This window comes from Myotis brandtii, unplaced genomic scaffold, assembly GCF_000412655.1.
Source record: "Myotis brandtii unplaced genomic scaffold, ASM41265v1 scaffold1003, whole genome shotgun sequence".
Taxonomy (NCBI): domain Eukaryota; kingdom Metazoa; phylum Chordata; class Mammalia; order Chiroptera; family Vespertilionidae; genus Myotis; species Myotis brandtii.
In genome coordinates this window covers 863,358-880,007 of record NW_005353340.1, presented here as the reverse complement: position 1 = coordinate 880,007, position 16,650 = coordinate 863,358, and the positions used below count along the sequence as shown (strand labels likewise).

At 49.3% G+C, this 16,650-nt stretch overlaps 1 protein-coding gene across 1 annotated transcript; it reads right to left on the bottom strand.

Annotated features, from left to right (window-relative positions):
• Positions 1 to 355: 355 nt before the first annotated feature.
• On the bottom strand, positions 356 to 14,575 carry CHAT (choline O-acetyltransferase). The gene is made up of 6 exons (XM_005853206.1): positions 14,507 to 14,575; positions 11,096 to 11,287; positions 10,312 to 10,430; positions 7,685 to 7,738; positions 1,767 to 1,947; positions 356 to 745 (listed from the first exon to the last, which is right to left on the bottom strand). The coding sequence occupies exons 1-6, from the start codon at positions 14,570 to 14,572 to the stop codon at positions 356 to 358; spliced, it is 1,002 nt and encodes a 333-aa protein (XP_005853268.1). The 5' UTR covers positions 14,573 to 14,575.
• Between the last annotated feature and the right edge of the window lie 2,075 nt (positions 14,576 to 16,650).

Sequence of the window (16,650 nt, the reverse complement as noted above, 5' to 3'; positions counted from 1 at the left end):
TTGAAAAGTAGTTTCCAGAAGGATGATTTTAAAATGTTAAGACTATAACTGGATTTCTTATAGGGGTGCTTAGAAACTCTCAGCTTAACTATGAAAAGTTTAGGACCAAAAATTCATATAAAGAAGGCAGCCAACTACCCTCCCAGAGGTGGGCTCCATCCCAAATCCTCATCTGACGGCTCTCCCAGCAACTCAGACCTCTCAAATGAGAACCACCCCTGCCAACAAGTAAAGCACAACTGCTTCATTGCTGCCAGCCTTTCTCCAGCTCAAAATCTTCCCTCCCTCCCCCTCCCCCAGTGTTCCCAGAAATCCCAGGATTCCAGCCAGTGTCACCCAGAGAGCTGGAGCATGGTCAGATGAAATAAAAGGTACCAAAGGTGCCTTCAGCGTCAAGGAACCTCAGCTGACAGCAAGACTTGCCACCGGGTCCTGAGTTGGAGGGAGGCCTCAGCTCCAGTGCGATGGCAGATGGGGATGAGGCATGGTTCCCGACCCTGGTGGAGGGAAAGCCGATGGACGTGAGGATGAGATGGGCGTGGAGATGCGCTGGGCACTGCGGCTGACCTTTCACGAGGACTGTCCTGGCCTCAGCCCACTGGCTCCTCCCGTCTGATGTCAGCAGGCCGATTGGAGGCAAGCGTTCGTCCTCGTTGGAAGCCATTTTGACTATCTTTCTCAACTGAGTGAACAGATCCCCCTCACTGAGACGGCGGAAATTAATGACAACATCCAAGACAAAGAACTGTGGGGAAACAGGTCAAACACATCACTCACGGCAGCCGGGCCAGGTGCCAGGCCTTCACTGAACCTTCAGATCTGAGAATGGATGGAGATGTTCAGGCCCAAGGTTCCCATGTAGTCATGGCTCCGAGTAGTCACAATTTGGGGACCACCTCAACTTTGTTAACTGTGCGGGACTCCAAGCTGCTCCAATCCAAAGAAGTTCACATTAAACTTAGCTAAATGAACACTTGCTTTTGTGGTTCTTAGTTCTTATAAAAGCACTACATTTACGGGGAACTGAGTATAATTGGCACGACCACTGTTGGGGGACAGTGTCTATTAAAACGAAAATGTGCATACCCTATGACTCAGCAATTGCTCTTACAAATACACATTTTAGCCTAAGGCTTAGAGAAACATATACCCTTGTGCCCCGAAACATGTATACGGGAATGTACATATGAGCAGTTTGCAGCAGCAAAATGGCAGAGAGAACCTAAAGGTCTCCAGTAGGAGACGGCTAAGTAAGATGTATGTACTTGTCCAGTGTATGCCTACCCAGCAGTGAAAAAGAACAGACTAGTTGCATATACAGCTATAGGGATAGATCTCAAACACACTAGTGAGTGCAGATAAAAAGGCAAGGAGGTCCCAACATCTGCAAAGCTGTCTGTCTGTGTATAGTTTCTGGGAAGGTCATGGCCTCGGTCACTGCATGTGGAGTTCTGAGGCCTTGCAGGGTCTTATTAATGACCCTGAGTCCATTATCCAGGCAGCTCTTTGACCTGACCTGGAGGGTCAGGCTGGAATGGCAGCCCACTGAAGGTGTTCTTAATCGATGACTCTCCTCATTCTGAAAATCCAACCAGTGGAGAGAAATGGAACTGACAGGGAGTCCAGAGGTCCCACTTTGGGGCCACTCTGCCCCAGCTCACTGTGTGGCTCTGGGAGGTGGTGAGCACCCTTGGAAAAGCAGGAATGCCTGAGCACACATGTGTCCTCCCCGAGCCCAAGAGGCTGCCGCAGCGGGGGCCGCTTACCTGGTTGCAGCAGGCCACAATGATGTGCTCCGGCTCAGGCATGATGCTGCTCTTCTGGGCCACCAGCGTGTCCTGGATGTGGCCAGGGAGGCGGTAGGAAGAGAAGAGGCCATCGTATTGCTTCATACAGAGCTGCTGCCCTGACAGCTGGCCCTTGGCACAGTCAGTGGGGATGGAGTGACTGGAGGGGGAGAGTGGGGAGTGAGGCAGGAAGTCAGAATTGGTTCTACTGCAACTTGATTAGGCAAAGCGGGGCACAGAAACGAGAACGGCACTGTGATGGCAGTCAAAGAGCTTAAATCTTCACTTTTTAAAGTAGTGGAATGCCCATTTCCACGGCCAAGAAGATCCTCAGGGATTTCCCGCACCTTCATTCAGCGAGGCAGGAAGTCAGAATTGGTTCTACTGCAACTTGATTAGGCAAAGCGGGGCACAGAAACGAGAACGGCACTGTGATGGCAGTCAAGGAGCTTAAATCTCCACTTTTTAAAGTAGTGGAATGCCCATTTCCATGGCCAAGAAGATCCTCGGGGATGTCCCGCACCTTCATTAGTCTCCCTCATCCCTGACTCATGCACTTCAGTGCAGATCTTACTGTTTTAGTCCCTTTGCCTTTGCTTATGCTGATCTTTGCTTAGCATGCCTTCACCCCCACCTTGTGCTCAGCTAATTTGTTTAGAAAACCCCTTCTACTCCATCACCTCTTCTAGAAGCCTCCTCTGAGTTCAAGGCAGAATATTCTCTTTCCCTGTGGCCTCAGCCTGTCTTGTGTCCTTCCTCCCTTCCTTTCCCTCTTCCTCTCCCTCCTTCTCTTTCTTTCCCCATGTTTCTCTCCCCTTCCTTCCCTCTAACCTTTCAGACAACAAATGTTATCGTGCACTCCTCCGTGCTAGGCACCATTCTGGGATTTGGGAGGATATGGCAGCAAACAAGAGATGAGTTTCCTGTTCTAAGGGGCGCAGGTCCTGGAACATGGGAGTGGGGCACAGATAACAAGCAGCGAACTGGTAAATGGGAGGGATTCAGGTAGTGAGCCAGGGTGACAAGGAGGCGTGGCCAGGGACAGGCTTGCTGATGACGGGACATGTGAGCTGAGCCATGAGGGTAAGAGGCAGCCATGAGAAGAGCTGGGGCCAATCAAGGTGACTGGGTGGGTGTCCCACCACCCCGCTGCTCCAAGTGTGAGTATTAAACTGAACTGTAAAGACCAACCCACAACAGGGGGCGCTTACAGAAACATTTGTAGCAGGAATCGTATGTCTTTGAATCTAATAATAAAAGTGGTCTCATCACATGTTAGAACACAAAACAAGTCAATACATTTAAGAAGATTGATCATGTCAGACTTCTTCTCGGACCACAATGTTTTGAAATGAGAAATCAATTTTAAAAAAAGTGAAAAACACACAACACATGGAGGTTAAATAACATGTTATTAAACAATGAATGAGTTAACAATGAGATCAAGGAAGAAATAAAAAACTACCTTAAAACAAATGAAAATGGGAACACAACAACACAAAATCTAAGGGACACAGCAAAAGCAAACCTACATCAGAGGAAAAACCATAGCATTACAGGACTATCTCAAAACAACAGGAAAAAATATAAAATAAACAACCAAATTTTACACCTAAAAGAACTAGGAAAAAAGCCCAAAGACAGTAGAAGAAATAAAATAATAAAGATCACAGTGGAAATATATGAAATACAGCCTAAAAAATACAAAACAATGCAACCGATTTCTGAATATTTATTTTGTTTTCTGTTATTTAACTGAATTTATTTATCAGTTAATAGTAATGTTTTGGTGGAATCTTTAAGATTCTCAATGAAACTGAGAGCTGGTTCTTTGAAAAAATAAACAAGATTGACAAACCGTTAATCAGACTCTTCAAGGAAAAAAGATAGAGGGCCCAAATAAATAAAATCAGAAATGAAAACCAAGAAGTAACAACTGACACCACAGAAATACAAAGGATTATAAGAAAATATTATGAACAACTACTAGTATATGTCAACCAATTGGACAAAGTGGAAGAAATGGATAAATTCCCATAAACATACAATTTTCCTAAACTGAATCAGGAAGAATCAGAAAATCTGAATAGACCAATTACAACTAATGAAATTGAAGCAGGAATCACACACTTCCAACAAACCTGAGTCCTGGGCCAGATGGATGGCTTCACGGGTGAATTGTACCAAACACTCAAAGAAGAAACAACACCTAACCTTCTCAAACGATCCCAAAGAAATCCAGAGTAAGGAAGACTTCCAAACTCATTTTACAAGGCCAGCATTCTCCTAATTCCAAAACCAGGTAAGGATATTACAAATAAATAAAATTAAAGGCCAGCCCTAGCCGGTTTGGCTCAGTGGACAGAGTGTTGGCTTACAGACCGAAGGGTCCTGGGTTTGATTCCGGTCAAGGGCACATACCTCGTTTGCAGGCTCCTTGGGGCTTGTACAGGAGGCAACCAATCCATATGTTTCTCTCACATCGATATTTCCCTCTGTCTTTCCCTCTCTCTTCCACTCTCTCTAAAAATCAATGGAAAAATATCCTCAGGTGAGGATTAAAAAGAAAAAGAAAATTATAGGCCAATATCCTTAATGAACATAGATACTGAAGTCCTCAACAAAATATTAGCAAACCAGATCCAGCAATACATTAAAAATTTATATACCATGATTAAGTAGGATTTATTCTAGGGATGCAAGATTGGTACAATATATGCAAATCAATAAATGTGATATACCACATAAACAAAATGAAAAATAAACCATATAACCATGTCAATAGATGCAGAAAAAAACATTTAATGAAGTCCAGCACCCATTTATGATAAAAACTCTCAGTATAGTGGGAATAGAGGTGTGAGAATAAACAAGTAATCTTTTCTGTCAAAGAACAGTTTAGACAGCCGCCATTTTGGCTCATGGGACTTGGCAGCCGCCATGTCAGCTGCATGACTTGCAGCACCCTGGGAGTCGCCATCTTGAAACAGCAAAGGCCCACCCCTTTCTTTGAATTAGCCAATCGTGAATGACTGTGCACCTGAGCTCCAATCAAGAGTGAGGGACCGGTCAGGTGCATCAGGATTAAAAAGCTGAGCAGACCGCCTTCTCAGTGTGCGTGTGCTGCCGGACCATGTGCTTCGCACCCTCCTGAAGGAGGGAAGATGTTTGCCTTGCTGCCTGGCTTCCCAGTGTGCTTGTGTTCTACCAGGACCCCTGAATTTGGGGGCTTGCCAAATCAGACAAGAAAAATAAAGATAAAAGGCATCTGAATTGGGAAGAGAAGTAAAACTGTCATTATTTGCAGATGATATAATACTGTACATAGAAAACCCTAAAGACTCCACCAAAAACTACTAAAACTATTGTATGCATTCAGTAAAGAAGCAGGATACAAAATAAATATTCAAAAGTTGGTTGCATTTTTATATATCAGAAATGAACTATCAGAAAAGGAAACTAAGAAAGCAATCCCACTTACAATCATATCAAATAAAATAAAATAAAATATGTAGGAATAAATTTAACCAAGGAGGTAAATTTATACTTGGAAAATTATAAAACACTAAAGAGAAAATAAAAATTAAACCAAACATATACCATGCTCATGGATTTAAAAAATAATAACATTGTAAAAATGTCCGTACTACCCAAAGCAATCTATAGATTCAACACAATTCCTATTAAAATAGCAATGGTGTATTTCACAGAACTAGAACAAATAATCCTAAAATTTATATGGAATCACAAAAGACCCCACATAGCCATAGCAATCTTGAGAAAGAAGAACAAAGTTGGAGGAATCATGCTACCTGATATCAAACTATACTACAATGCCATAGTAATCAAAACAGCATGGTATTGGCATAAAAACAGACATCTAGATCAATGGAACAGAATAAAGATCTCAAAAATAAACCAATGCCCATATGGTCAATTAATACATGACAAAGGAGGCAAGAATATATAATGGGTTAAAGACAGTCTATTCAATAAATAATATTGAAAAAAATGAACAAGATATAAGCAAAAAAAATGAAACTAGACCACTTTCTTACACCATATACAGGAATAAACTCAAAATGGATTAGACTTAAGTGTAAGACTCGAAACCATTAAAATCCTAGAAGAAAAGATAGGCAGTAAAATCTTGGGTATTTCTTGTAGCAATATTTTTTTCACATATATCTCCTTGGGCAAGGGAAACAAAATAAAAAATAAACAAATGGGACTATCTCAAACTAAAAAGTTTTTGCCCAGCAAAGGAAGCCATCAACAAAATGAACAGACAACCCACTGAATGGAGAACATATTCGCCAACAATACATCTGATAAGGGGTTAATATCCAATATGTATAAAAAGCATATACAACTCAACACCAAAAAAACAAACAATCCATTTTAAAAATGGGTGAAGGACCTAAATAGACACTAAAGAGGACATACAGAGGGCCTATAGACATATGAAAAGATGCTTAACATCACTAATCATCAGAGAAATGCACATTAAAACCACAGTGAGATATCACTTCACACCTGTCAGAATGGTTATCATCACTAAATCAACAAAAAAAAGTGTTGATGAGAATGTGGAGAAAAGGGAAACTTTTTTCACTGTTGTTGGATTTAAAATTGGTACAGCCATTATAAAAAAAAAAAACAATACAGAAGTTCCTTGAAAAATTAAAAACGTAACTGCCTTACGACCTCATCATTCTACTTCTGGGAATATATCTGAAGAAACACAAAACACTAATTCAAATGAATATATGCACCCCCATGTTCATTATAGCATATGTATAATTGCCAAGATATGGAAGCAACCCAAGTGCCCATCAATAGACAAATGGATGTAAAAGTGTTGGTACATATATACAATGGAATTTTACTCTACCATAAAGAAGAATGTAATCTTACCATTTGCTACAGCATGGTTGGACCTAGAGAGTATTATGCTAAGTGAAATAAGTCAATCAGAGAAAAACAAATTTTATTAAGTATATTAAATAATAAGTATATTATTTCAGTTATATGTGGAATCTAAAGAACAACAGAAATGAATAAACAAAACAGAAACATACTCATAGATGCAGACAGTAGACTGATAGTTGTCAAATGAGAGGGGAGCGTTGGGGAAATAGGTGAAAAGGGTGAAGGGATAGAGAAGTACAGATTGGTAGTTCAAAATAGTCATGGGGATGTAATATTGTAATAACTATATATGGTACCAGTTGGCTACTGGAAATATCAGGAGGAACACTTTGTAAAGTATATGATTGTCTAAACACTCATCTTTACACTTGAAACTAATACAAAATAATATTGAATGTAAACTGTAATTAAAAAATAAAATTAAGACACGAATTAACAAAAAGTGATCTCATACTTTGTACCACTTTTTACTAATTAATTTTTGTAGTGTTTTACAAACATTTCATAATATTTACACACACCAGAGATTGAGGCCGAAAGGAAAGTGGGGTTGAAGCCAAGTAAACAGGCTTGGACTGAGGAGAACCTGCCCCTCGAGTAGCAGGTGGCAAGGCTGACTCACCTGCCTTGCTCCTACAACTCTCTCTTCTCCACTTCTCGTGTGTGCCCTAGATTCCTGGTGCACATGCTCGCGTGTACACATAAGGCATGGAGGAAGGGGCATTTTAAAGGGATCCAGGTAGGATAGTGCTTACACCAGGAAAAGGAACTATTGGTGGTTGGGCCAGCTGGGGTAAAGGTCATCCTGATGCTGGGGTGGGTGTGGTCCCACCTCCTCTGACAGGAGCCAGGAACACAGAGCTGAACAATGTCAGGGTCACTGCCCTCCAGAGCTCCTTGTCTATTGTGGCCGGGAGAGAGGGGAACCAAAGGCTCTGCCTTTCGCAGGCTGGGCCCAGTCCTACCTGTCCAGCATGGTCTTGTAGCTGAGCACTCCCGAGATGAGGTTGGCGGCAAACCTGCAGAGAGAGATGAGGCCTTATCCTCTCCTCTCCGGGGCCCAGGCTCCCTCTCTGTCTCCAACCTCCCCCTCTTTCCTTCCTTCCTTCCTTCCTTCCTTCCTTCCTTCCTTCCTTCCTTCCTTCCTTCCTTCCTTCCTTCCTTCCTTCCTTCCTTCCTTCCTTCCTTCCTTCCTTCCTTCCTTCCTTCCTTCCTTCCTTCCTTCCTTCCTTCCTTCCTTCCTTCCTTCCTTCCTTCCTTCCTTCCTTCCTTCCTTCCTTCCTTCCTTCCTTCCTTCCTTCCTTCCTTCCTTCCTTCCTTCCTTCCTTCCTTCCTTCCTTCCTTCCTTCCTTCCTTCCTTCCTTCCTTCCTTCCTTCCTTCCTTCCTTCCTTCCTTCCTTCCTTCCTTCCTTCCTTCCTTCCTTCCTTCCTTCCTTCCTTCCTTCCTTCCTTCCTTCCTTCCTTCCTTCCTTCCTTCCTTCCTTCCTTCCTTCCTTCCTTCCTTCCTTCCTTCCTTCCTTCCTTCCTTCCTTCCTTCCTTCCTTCCTTCCTTCCTTCCTTCCTTCCTTCCTTCCTTCCTTCCTTCCTTCCTTCCTTCCTTCCTTCCTTCCTTCCTTCCTTCCTTCCTTCCTTCCTTCCTTCCTTCCTTCCTTCCTTCCTTCCTTCCTTCCTTCCTTCCTTCCTTCCTTCCTTCCTTCCTTCCTTCCTTCCTTCCTTCCTTCCTTCCTTCCTTCCTTCCTTCCTTCCTTCCTTCCTTCCTTCCTTCCTTCCTTCCTTCCTTCCTTCCTTCCTTCCTTCCTTCCTTCCTTCCTTCCTTCCTTCCTTCCTTCCTTCCTTCCTTCCTTCCTTCCTTCCTTCCTTCCTTCCTTCCTTCCTTCCTTCCTTCCTTCCTTCCTTCCTTCCTTCCTTCCTTCCTTCCTTCCTTCCTTCCTTCCTTCCTTCCTTCCTTCCTTCCTTCCTTCCTTCCTTCCTTCCTTCCTTCCTTCCTTCCTTCCTTCCTTCTCTTTTCTTTTCTCTTCTTTTCTCTTTTCTTTTCTTTTCTTTTCTTTTCTTTTCTTTTCTTTTCCTTTCTTTCTTTCTTTCTTTCTTTCTTTCTTTCTTTCTTTCTTTCTTTCTTTCTTTCTTTCTTTCTTTCTCTCTCCCCACCTCCATCCCTTCCTTTCCCCCTCCCTCTATCTCTCCCAAACTCAATGACCACCCATCAGATGTCAGGTCTGAGTGGTGCCCTAATAAGATGAGCTACCTGCTGCCCCCTACCCACCTCTATGCTGTCAGTACTTGGCAAGCTTTGGATTAAAAATGGTGCCCTGGAAAGAACTTCGGGGAGGAGAGGGAACTAGAATATGAATGAGGAGGCAAAGGAGGAGGAGAGGAAGCCAGGAGAGGCCACAGAGCCGCAGGAAAGGGCTGGAAGAGCAGCGGTTCTTCCCAGGAAAGGCTCCTGCTGGGCTGGACTGGGCCAGCACCCTGGGTTTTGGGCAATTCAGTCTCCTGGGAAAAGTCAGTAATTTGGTCCCCTAAGTGCTAATGAAAAGGAAAGTGGGTGCTGAAGGAAAACACACCAGAGAACCATGCCACGGAGTGGTGTCACCGTTACTGTTCCTGGATGTTGAGCCCGGCTTACTGCATCCGGAGGAAAATGCCCACTCTGGTGCAATTTTGAGAACTGTTCCCAGAAGTTGTTCATCCATCCACTCGCTTCCTTTGGCCAAGGGGAGGCCCTGGCTGCAGGGGAGGGGGAAAGTGCTCCCAGACCTTTGGACTGGTCTTGGTGAGGAAGGACCGGCTGGGGGGTCTCCCAACCATAGCTGAGCCCCGCCTCTAGGCGACGGGCCCTGCCTTCTGTTCTTGTCCTCCCCCTGAACTGTCCCACACTGTGTCCCATTCAGGTCTTAAAACCAGAGACGGGATTTGGAGCTCAGTGACTTCTTCAGGGAGATCCTTCGTTCCTGCCCCACCCTTGCGTGAATGGTCCCTCCACCGTCATCAGCGGGCCCAGAGGCCATTGCAGTGGCTCAGTGAGCTGTGAGATTGCAACAGATGGCACAGGCTCTGGCGAAGGCGGCTGGCAGGAAGAAACCTTTGCCAACCCCTCGGAGCCTCTGTTCGGAGCTGGGGGCTGCAGGGGCCTCTCAGATCACCCGGGGCAGTGTGTCCCACAGACAAGTCCCGGCCTCAAGTACTGGCAGGATCAGAGGGGACCCACCTTCTCCCAGGCCTCAGCCAGGTCAAGACTGCTATGAGGACACCTGGGCGCCCATGCCCTCCATTAGTCCCCCCCCCCCCGCCCCCTACAAATGCATCGGAGGCAGACCTTGTGTTTGTTCCTCAGGTGCAGCCTCACCTAACATCATTAGTCCCCCCCCCCAGCCCCCTACAAATGCATCAGAGGCAGGCCTTGTGTTTGTTCCTCAGGTGCAGCCTCACCTAACCTCCTTGCTGACCTCATGGCCTGGACGGCCCCTGTCTCAGCGCCACGTGGCCTCAGAAAGCTCCACCAGGACACGAGCTTCAGCCTTTCCTTCCTGGTGCCCGGGCCAGGACCCTTCCTCCGGCCGCTCCCCAGCTGTGAGCCGGGAGCCGGTGGCCTCACCTGAGCTGGTCATTGGTGTCTTGGAAGTGCTGCCGGGAAAAGATCACCGCTGGGCTGGAGTTGACAGGCAGGGCTAGGCGGTTATTGAGATACATGTCATTCAGCCAGTACTCAGACACCTGCAGGGGGAGCAGGGAAGGGGAGCCATTACCCACAAGGGCCACATACACCCCCTCCCAGAAAGGGCACCTTGCCTGTGGAGCGCACTGATCCCATCCTGGCAGCCCTGCGGGCCAGTCGGGACACTTCACTGGATCATGCATTTCATTCATTCATTCATTCATTCATTCCACAAACAGACGCTGCACTGTTATGTGCTAGGGCCATGTTTCGCAGCCCACGAGCCTGCCCTTCAGCCTTGCCCTGTACTCTCTCCTCTCCCATCCCAGGTTCCCGTCCTGGTGTCTGGTGCTTCGTCCATGTCCCCTGCCCTCCTTATGAGGGCCCATTCTTGCCTTTCACCCTCTCAGCTTCCCTGACCTCATCAATATCTTCTGCTGCCCCTTCCCTGTCACCCATTGTTGCTCAAACTTGTCCCCATCTGCCCCCCATCCCTTTCCCCCATCTCCCAGTCATACCTACTTCACATTCCACATTTTGTCTGTTCCTCACTCTTGCCCCTTGCTCTCCTCGTCTCTCCCCCATCCTTGTGCCCCATCTGCCCTGTCTTTGTCACCTACCTGTCTCTCACCCAAATCCCTCTGTCTCCAAGTCTGCCTCCTGCCCCATGGGTCCCTTGCCGGCTCCCCCTCCCCCCAGTCAGCCCTCTCCCAGCCACGCTTACCCAGTTGGCAGTCTTCTCCTGCCGTTCCAGGAGCTTCTGCTGCAGGGTCTCACCCAGGCCACCAGGGGCCCCAAACTGCTGCACAATGGCCTGACTCCTCCGGAACTGCTCCCTGGGCACCAGGTGCTGCATGCACCGCAGGTAAGTGGCCAGGGTCTGCTGCAGGGGGGGCACTGGGAGTTTGGGCAGCTCCTGGAAAAGGGTCACAGGTACTTGCTGTGCCTGTCATGTGTGGCCCAGGCCTGTCCAAGTTGATGCCTAGTGTCTGTCTCCATCTGCTACCATCCTTGCTCCCTATCCTGAGACTCGTCTGTTTCCAGGGCTCAGCTCAGCAGAATTGTGACCTTGGGAGGTTCCTGTTTGCTCTCTCCCATACCCCAGCCCTGACCCCAAAGGAATAAAGTGCAGAGGAAAAGACCTTGATGTGATCCCAGACAGACCTGGATTCATCCCTGACCCCGCTGCTGACTAGCTGTTTGATCTTAAGCAAGTGACCCCTATCTCGGTGCCTCAGTTTCCTTCCCTGTCAGATGGTGTTAATAACCTCTGTCTCTTATAGGATAAGAGATCATTGATGTGAAAGACCCATCAACTCTAGTGAATGGGTCTAATGAAATAGCCCTGTAATTGATAGTGATTGCTGGTCATTCTTAATTTAGGAACTGTTCCCAGCTGGGGCTCTAGAATCCAATTGACTCTAATGGAGAGCTGTGGACAGGTGGAAGAGGGTGGGAGACATCGTTCATTGCTTGTCCTAATGACCAGAATTCTGCAAGATGTGTCCTGGGAAGGTGACTCATGCCCTGGGCTCCTTGTTAAATCCCTTGCAGTTATGAAACCCAGAGAGGGGGTTCTGCTCCCTGTGGGTACGGGAGTGGGGTGAGGTGGAAGTCCTTCCTCTCCTAATCTTTCTCAGTCTCAGCTTCCTCATCCATAGGACATAAATGACAATTCCTACCTGAGAGTGGCCCGCAGAGAATGAAATGAGAGAAGCATTTCATTAAATAGGCACATCATTAAATGTTGCAATGTTACTGTCCTTGTCCTTCCAGAGGAATTCCCAAGAGGAATGTCATAATCTCTGGGGGCCCCCAAAGTGTGGAGGGAGTATGGGCCCCATGCTTCCCAGTTTACCAGCTGTGCTCACCAGGGACCTCACATGTCATGGCTTAGCCTCGCAGTCAGAGGAGGAAACTCGGGCCCAGGGAGTGGATAGTCCCAGGTCATCCAGCAATTTGGTGGCAGAGCTGAGACCTGAAGGCAGTCTTCATCCCATATTCATTCTACTCCTTCCTCAGCTGTTCTCTTCTGGCTGCCTTGCTCTCTTTTCTGCCCTCTTCCTTCCTCACTTAGCTGGTCACAACTGGAAACCAGGAATTTTCATATTATCACTTAAATTTTACAAAGTTGGCTGCCTTCTTTCAGGGGTTTCTCCTCTCTAGGGTGGGGGAGCGGTGACCTTCTGCCCCAGGCAGGCGGTGGAGTGAAGGGGCCTGTTGAAAGCTTTCCTCCACTCTGCTCTTCCTGCTGCACAGGCCGGAGTCCCCACGGCTGCCCGGGCAGATGGGACTGAGCATGCGCTGAGGAATGAATGGGGATCCTCCACCTGCCTGGCCCTGTGCCTAGAGCTCACTGGCCTAGGGGGAGGAAGGAGGCTGCGGGTGCTCTGTGCTGTTGCTACTCGGGGACCTCGTGAGGACAGGTTCTCTAGTCCACTCCAGAGAGACAGGTGCAGGCCTCCCCCGCCCCCAGCTGCTCTGGTTCCCTCTTCCTTCTATTGGGGCCGTGGATCTGTGCGGTGGGTGAGTGGGTAAGTACCCACAGAAAGCCCAGCCTATATGGTGGCCTCGCCAAGATGCCAGCATGTCTGACCCTAGCCCATGCTAAAAATAGGCCTCCCTTCCCTGAGCCATGTCAGTGCCCTGGGACAGCCTGGGTAAAGGGGGAATTGGTGATGTGTAAAAAGGAGCTGGGCAGGAAATCTCTGCTTGGATGTCTCAGCCCCTTGCGGCTCCTTCTAGAAGCTCATGGGCTTCTGGCCCACAGTGGGAACAGAGGCAGGGACTAGCACTAATGAGGGTCTTTGGACCCTGGGGTCTCAGGTCAATGCAAGTTTCCTGGGCAGTTCATGTGGGCCAGGCCCTGGGCTGGACTCAGGCTCAGTGAGAGACAAGGCAGCCACAGTCCAACGGGAGGGACATGCCATGGAGCAGAAGCAGCAAAAGAGGTGTCGGCAGTAGCAAACAGGACGATGTGGTGAGCCACTTCACAGGGAGAAGCCAGGAGGTTCTGATCAGGGTTTCAAATGAAGCAAGGGGGGTGGGGGTGGGCGGGAAGGTGGAGAGGGGTGTGGTTGTCAAGGAGATGTCAAGAAGACAAGTGTGGTAGAGGGACACACATGTGACACTGTGGGGATCAGATGTGCTCTATCACTCTGGAGGTCAGTGGGATGGGAGGGAGGAAGCCTTCCCAGGGAGGGTGTCTTATCTCAAGTCAGTGGGGAAGATGGTGCCTACAGCTCCAGGGCTGAACTAGTGACAATAGCCAGGGCTGGGATGTGGCACGGCTTACTTAAGGCAACTCCCCTGGGCTCAGAGCCATTGGAAGTGGAACTTGGGGTGGGGAAAGTCCTGGGAGATAAAAGTATCTGGCCCAGGTCAAGGGCTCTCCCTGCACTGTGGGGTAGGGAGTGTGCCTATCGGCATTTCCGTTGATGCGGGAAGCCACCACTGCCCATACTATCATGAGAGTGCATCAAGGCACTCGGAAGGCCGATGGACCTTGGTTGTCAGCAGGACTAATGCCAAGCACCATTGTTCTGTTGAGATAGTGGTGACTCGAAGCAATTTCCTGACCTAATAGCCTCAAAGTAAATGTTTACTGAACCTTACTGATCTTTACTGATCTTTATTGATCTTAGAGACGGTCTATCTGCTACCCGTTTGCCGTGCTTTACTGAGGGTAAGATGTGTATCTAAAACTGAGTAAGGCCAGGTTTCAGTGTGCCTCTCCAAGGGGGACAGTCTCCCCCTGGGCCCCCATGCCTTCTAAATGCATATTTCTTGTCCAGTGTTTTCATTTGTGTGCCAGCCCCTTCTTCAGATCCTGAACCCCCGCTGCAAAAGGTTGTGGCACCTTGAAGCTGTTCCTAGAGCCGCCAAGCCCTCCAGTAGCCCCTTCTTCAGATCCTGAACCCCCACTGCAAAAGGTTGTGGCATCTTGAAGCTGTTCCTAGAGCCGCCAAGCCCTCCAGACTCAGGCAGGGATGCAGCTGGGCCTCCTGCCCAGGAGAGGGGCGGGCTGGGGTCAGGCAAGTGCTGAGGGCAAATCCCATTCAGGACTATTCTGGAAGCCAAGGGCATGTGAGTGGGGAGAGTAGTGATAACAGAGAGAGCTCCAAAAGTTACTCACAGTCTCCTCACTGCTGAGAGAAGTTTTTGCTGCCATCTTCTGGGGCGCTTTCTCCAGGATGGGCATCTTCGTGACTTCTGGCTGAGGAAACAGAGGTGCAGATCTGTTGGAGCAGAGAGGCATCCACACAGCAGCCACATAGACCTGCCATGGCCTTTCCCCTCCCGCAGCCTGACACCCACCTGCACCTGTGAGGAGCCAGAGCTGGACAGTAGCGTGCACAGGTCTCATTGTTGGCCTGGCCCCAATCTCCTCAGCTCCAGACCAACCGCCCTGCACAGTGTCCTCTCTGAGCCCCCAAATAAGAGAGGGCGGGGCGTGAAGTGAGCCTCCAGCTGCTACCTCCTCCATCAGACTGCTGTCACCAGGCCCAACTGATTCCCCCAGGGCAGTGTGGGAGGGAGCAGGGCTGGGCTTGCCCACTCCTGATCCACAAGGGGTATTGGCAGAGCGCTTGCTTTATTCTTGCGTGGGGCCCAATAGCTGTGTGCTTTGCAGATTACAATCTCTCTTTCTCACTAGACTTCGAGTTTTTCCAGGGCGGCATGCTCAATGCTTCATCTCTGGGACCTAGCAGGTGCATGAGTAGGATGCATGTTGGGGAGCTGAGTGAAATCAACGCCCGTGTGCACGAGTGCACACCTCAGTGAATGCAAAGCCCTGGCGCCGTGGGGTGGGCTGTGCCAGTAGGTTCCCAGTGTAGGTGGCATAGGAGCTCTAAGGGTGGTCCAGGGAAGCTGGGCAGCCCCGTCCCCTGGGGGCCACCTAATAGTCTGGAGATTAGTTTTGAAGGGGCAGCAGGAGGGAGCCAGACCAAGGCGGAGCAAAGGCCAGGTTTTAAGGCTAGTAGGACCCAACCTCTACCCTCAGAGATCCCTCTAAGCCAGCGGTTCTCAACCTCTGGGGGTCGAACGACCCTTTCACAGGGGTCGCCTAAGACCATTGGAAAACACATATATAATTACATATTGTTTTTGTGATTAATCACTATGCTTTAATTGTGTTCAATTTGTAACAATGAAATTGGGGGTCACCACAACATGAGGAACTGTATTAAAGGGTCGCGGCATTAGGAAAGTTGAGAACCACTGCGCTAAGGTAAGCCTGTAGAGACCCCCATGCTTTCTACTCAGTCCAGGTGGGGGCTGGGCATGGGCACAGTTGACCCGAGGACAGAGCATCCAGGAAGATGGATGACTCCGGTACAGGATGGAGGAGCCCGGGACGCCTGGAAGTTCCAGGCAGAGAATGTAGAGTCCTCAGAGCACTGCAGCAGCCTGCTCCGGGCTAGGTGGTCACCCACCCACCAGCCCATGCAGCTTAGGGGCGGCCCTGCCTACCCAGGAAGCAGCAGTATCCAGGCGAGGGTCCACCCCCAGCACAGCAAGGTTCTGAGGGGGCAACAGGGGAAGGTCGGGTTGGTAAAGGCTCTAGAGCCAGTGGAACCCATGCTTCCTCTTGCCCTGGCCCCAGGCCAGCGCCGGAGCTGGAAGGTACTAGCCACACCTCAGAGACCCTGGTCAGAGAGGCTCACGGGTCACAGCAGTGTGGTTCCCTGGGAGCCCGCGGGGAGGTCCCTGCCCTGAGCCTGCTGCCCTTCCTCCTGGGCTTGGGCCGGCATCTAGAGGGCATAGGTGTCTGTCTGGTGCCCTCCTGGCTTCCAAAGGCTTCCCTCAGAGATCTCGGCTCTGCCCTAGGGACCCCACCCCAGCTCTGCCGGCACCTGCGCTCCAGCGACTCCCCCCTCCCCCAGCCCCCACAGGGCTCCCGCTAGCTACCGTCGCCCTTTCCCCACCTCCTGCCTCTTCTAGGATGGGAGAGAGGCGAGCGCCAGAGGGGCCTTCAGGGTGGCAGGCTGAGACCTGCAGACCCTCCTACTGGCACCGAAAGGGCAGCCCTTGGCACGCAGCAGCTGGAGTCCAGGAGAAGCGAGAACATGCCTGTGGAGCCCGAAGCTCCGATGGCCAAGCCTCTCCAAGCCCTTGCCCCCTACTTCTCATCGTCCTGCTCCCCGTCCCCTGCCCCACTCGGGAGGAACCCCTCAGTCTCCGGGCGAGCCCACGACGGCCGCTGCCGTTCGGGACCTGCGGGACTCGAGGGTCCCAGGCGTGAGGTCCTGTCGTGGCCTCTGGACGGAACCTCCC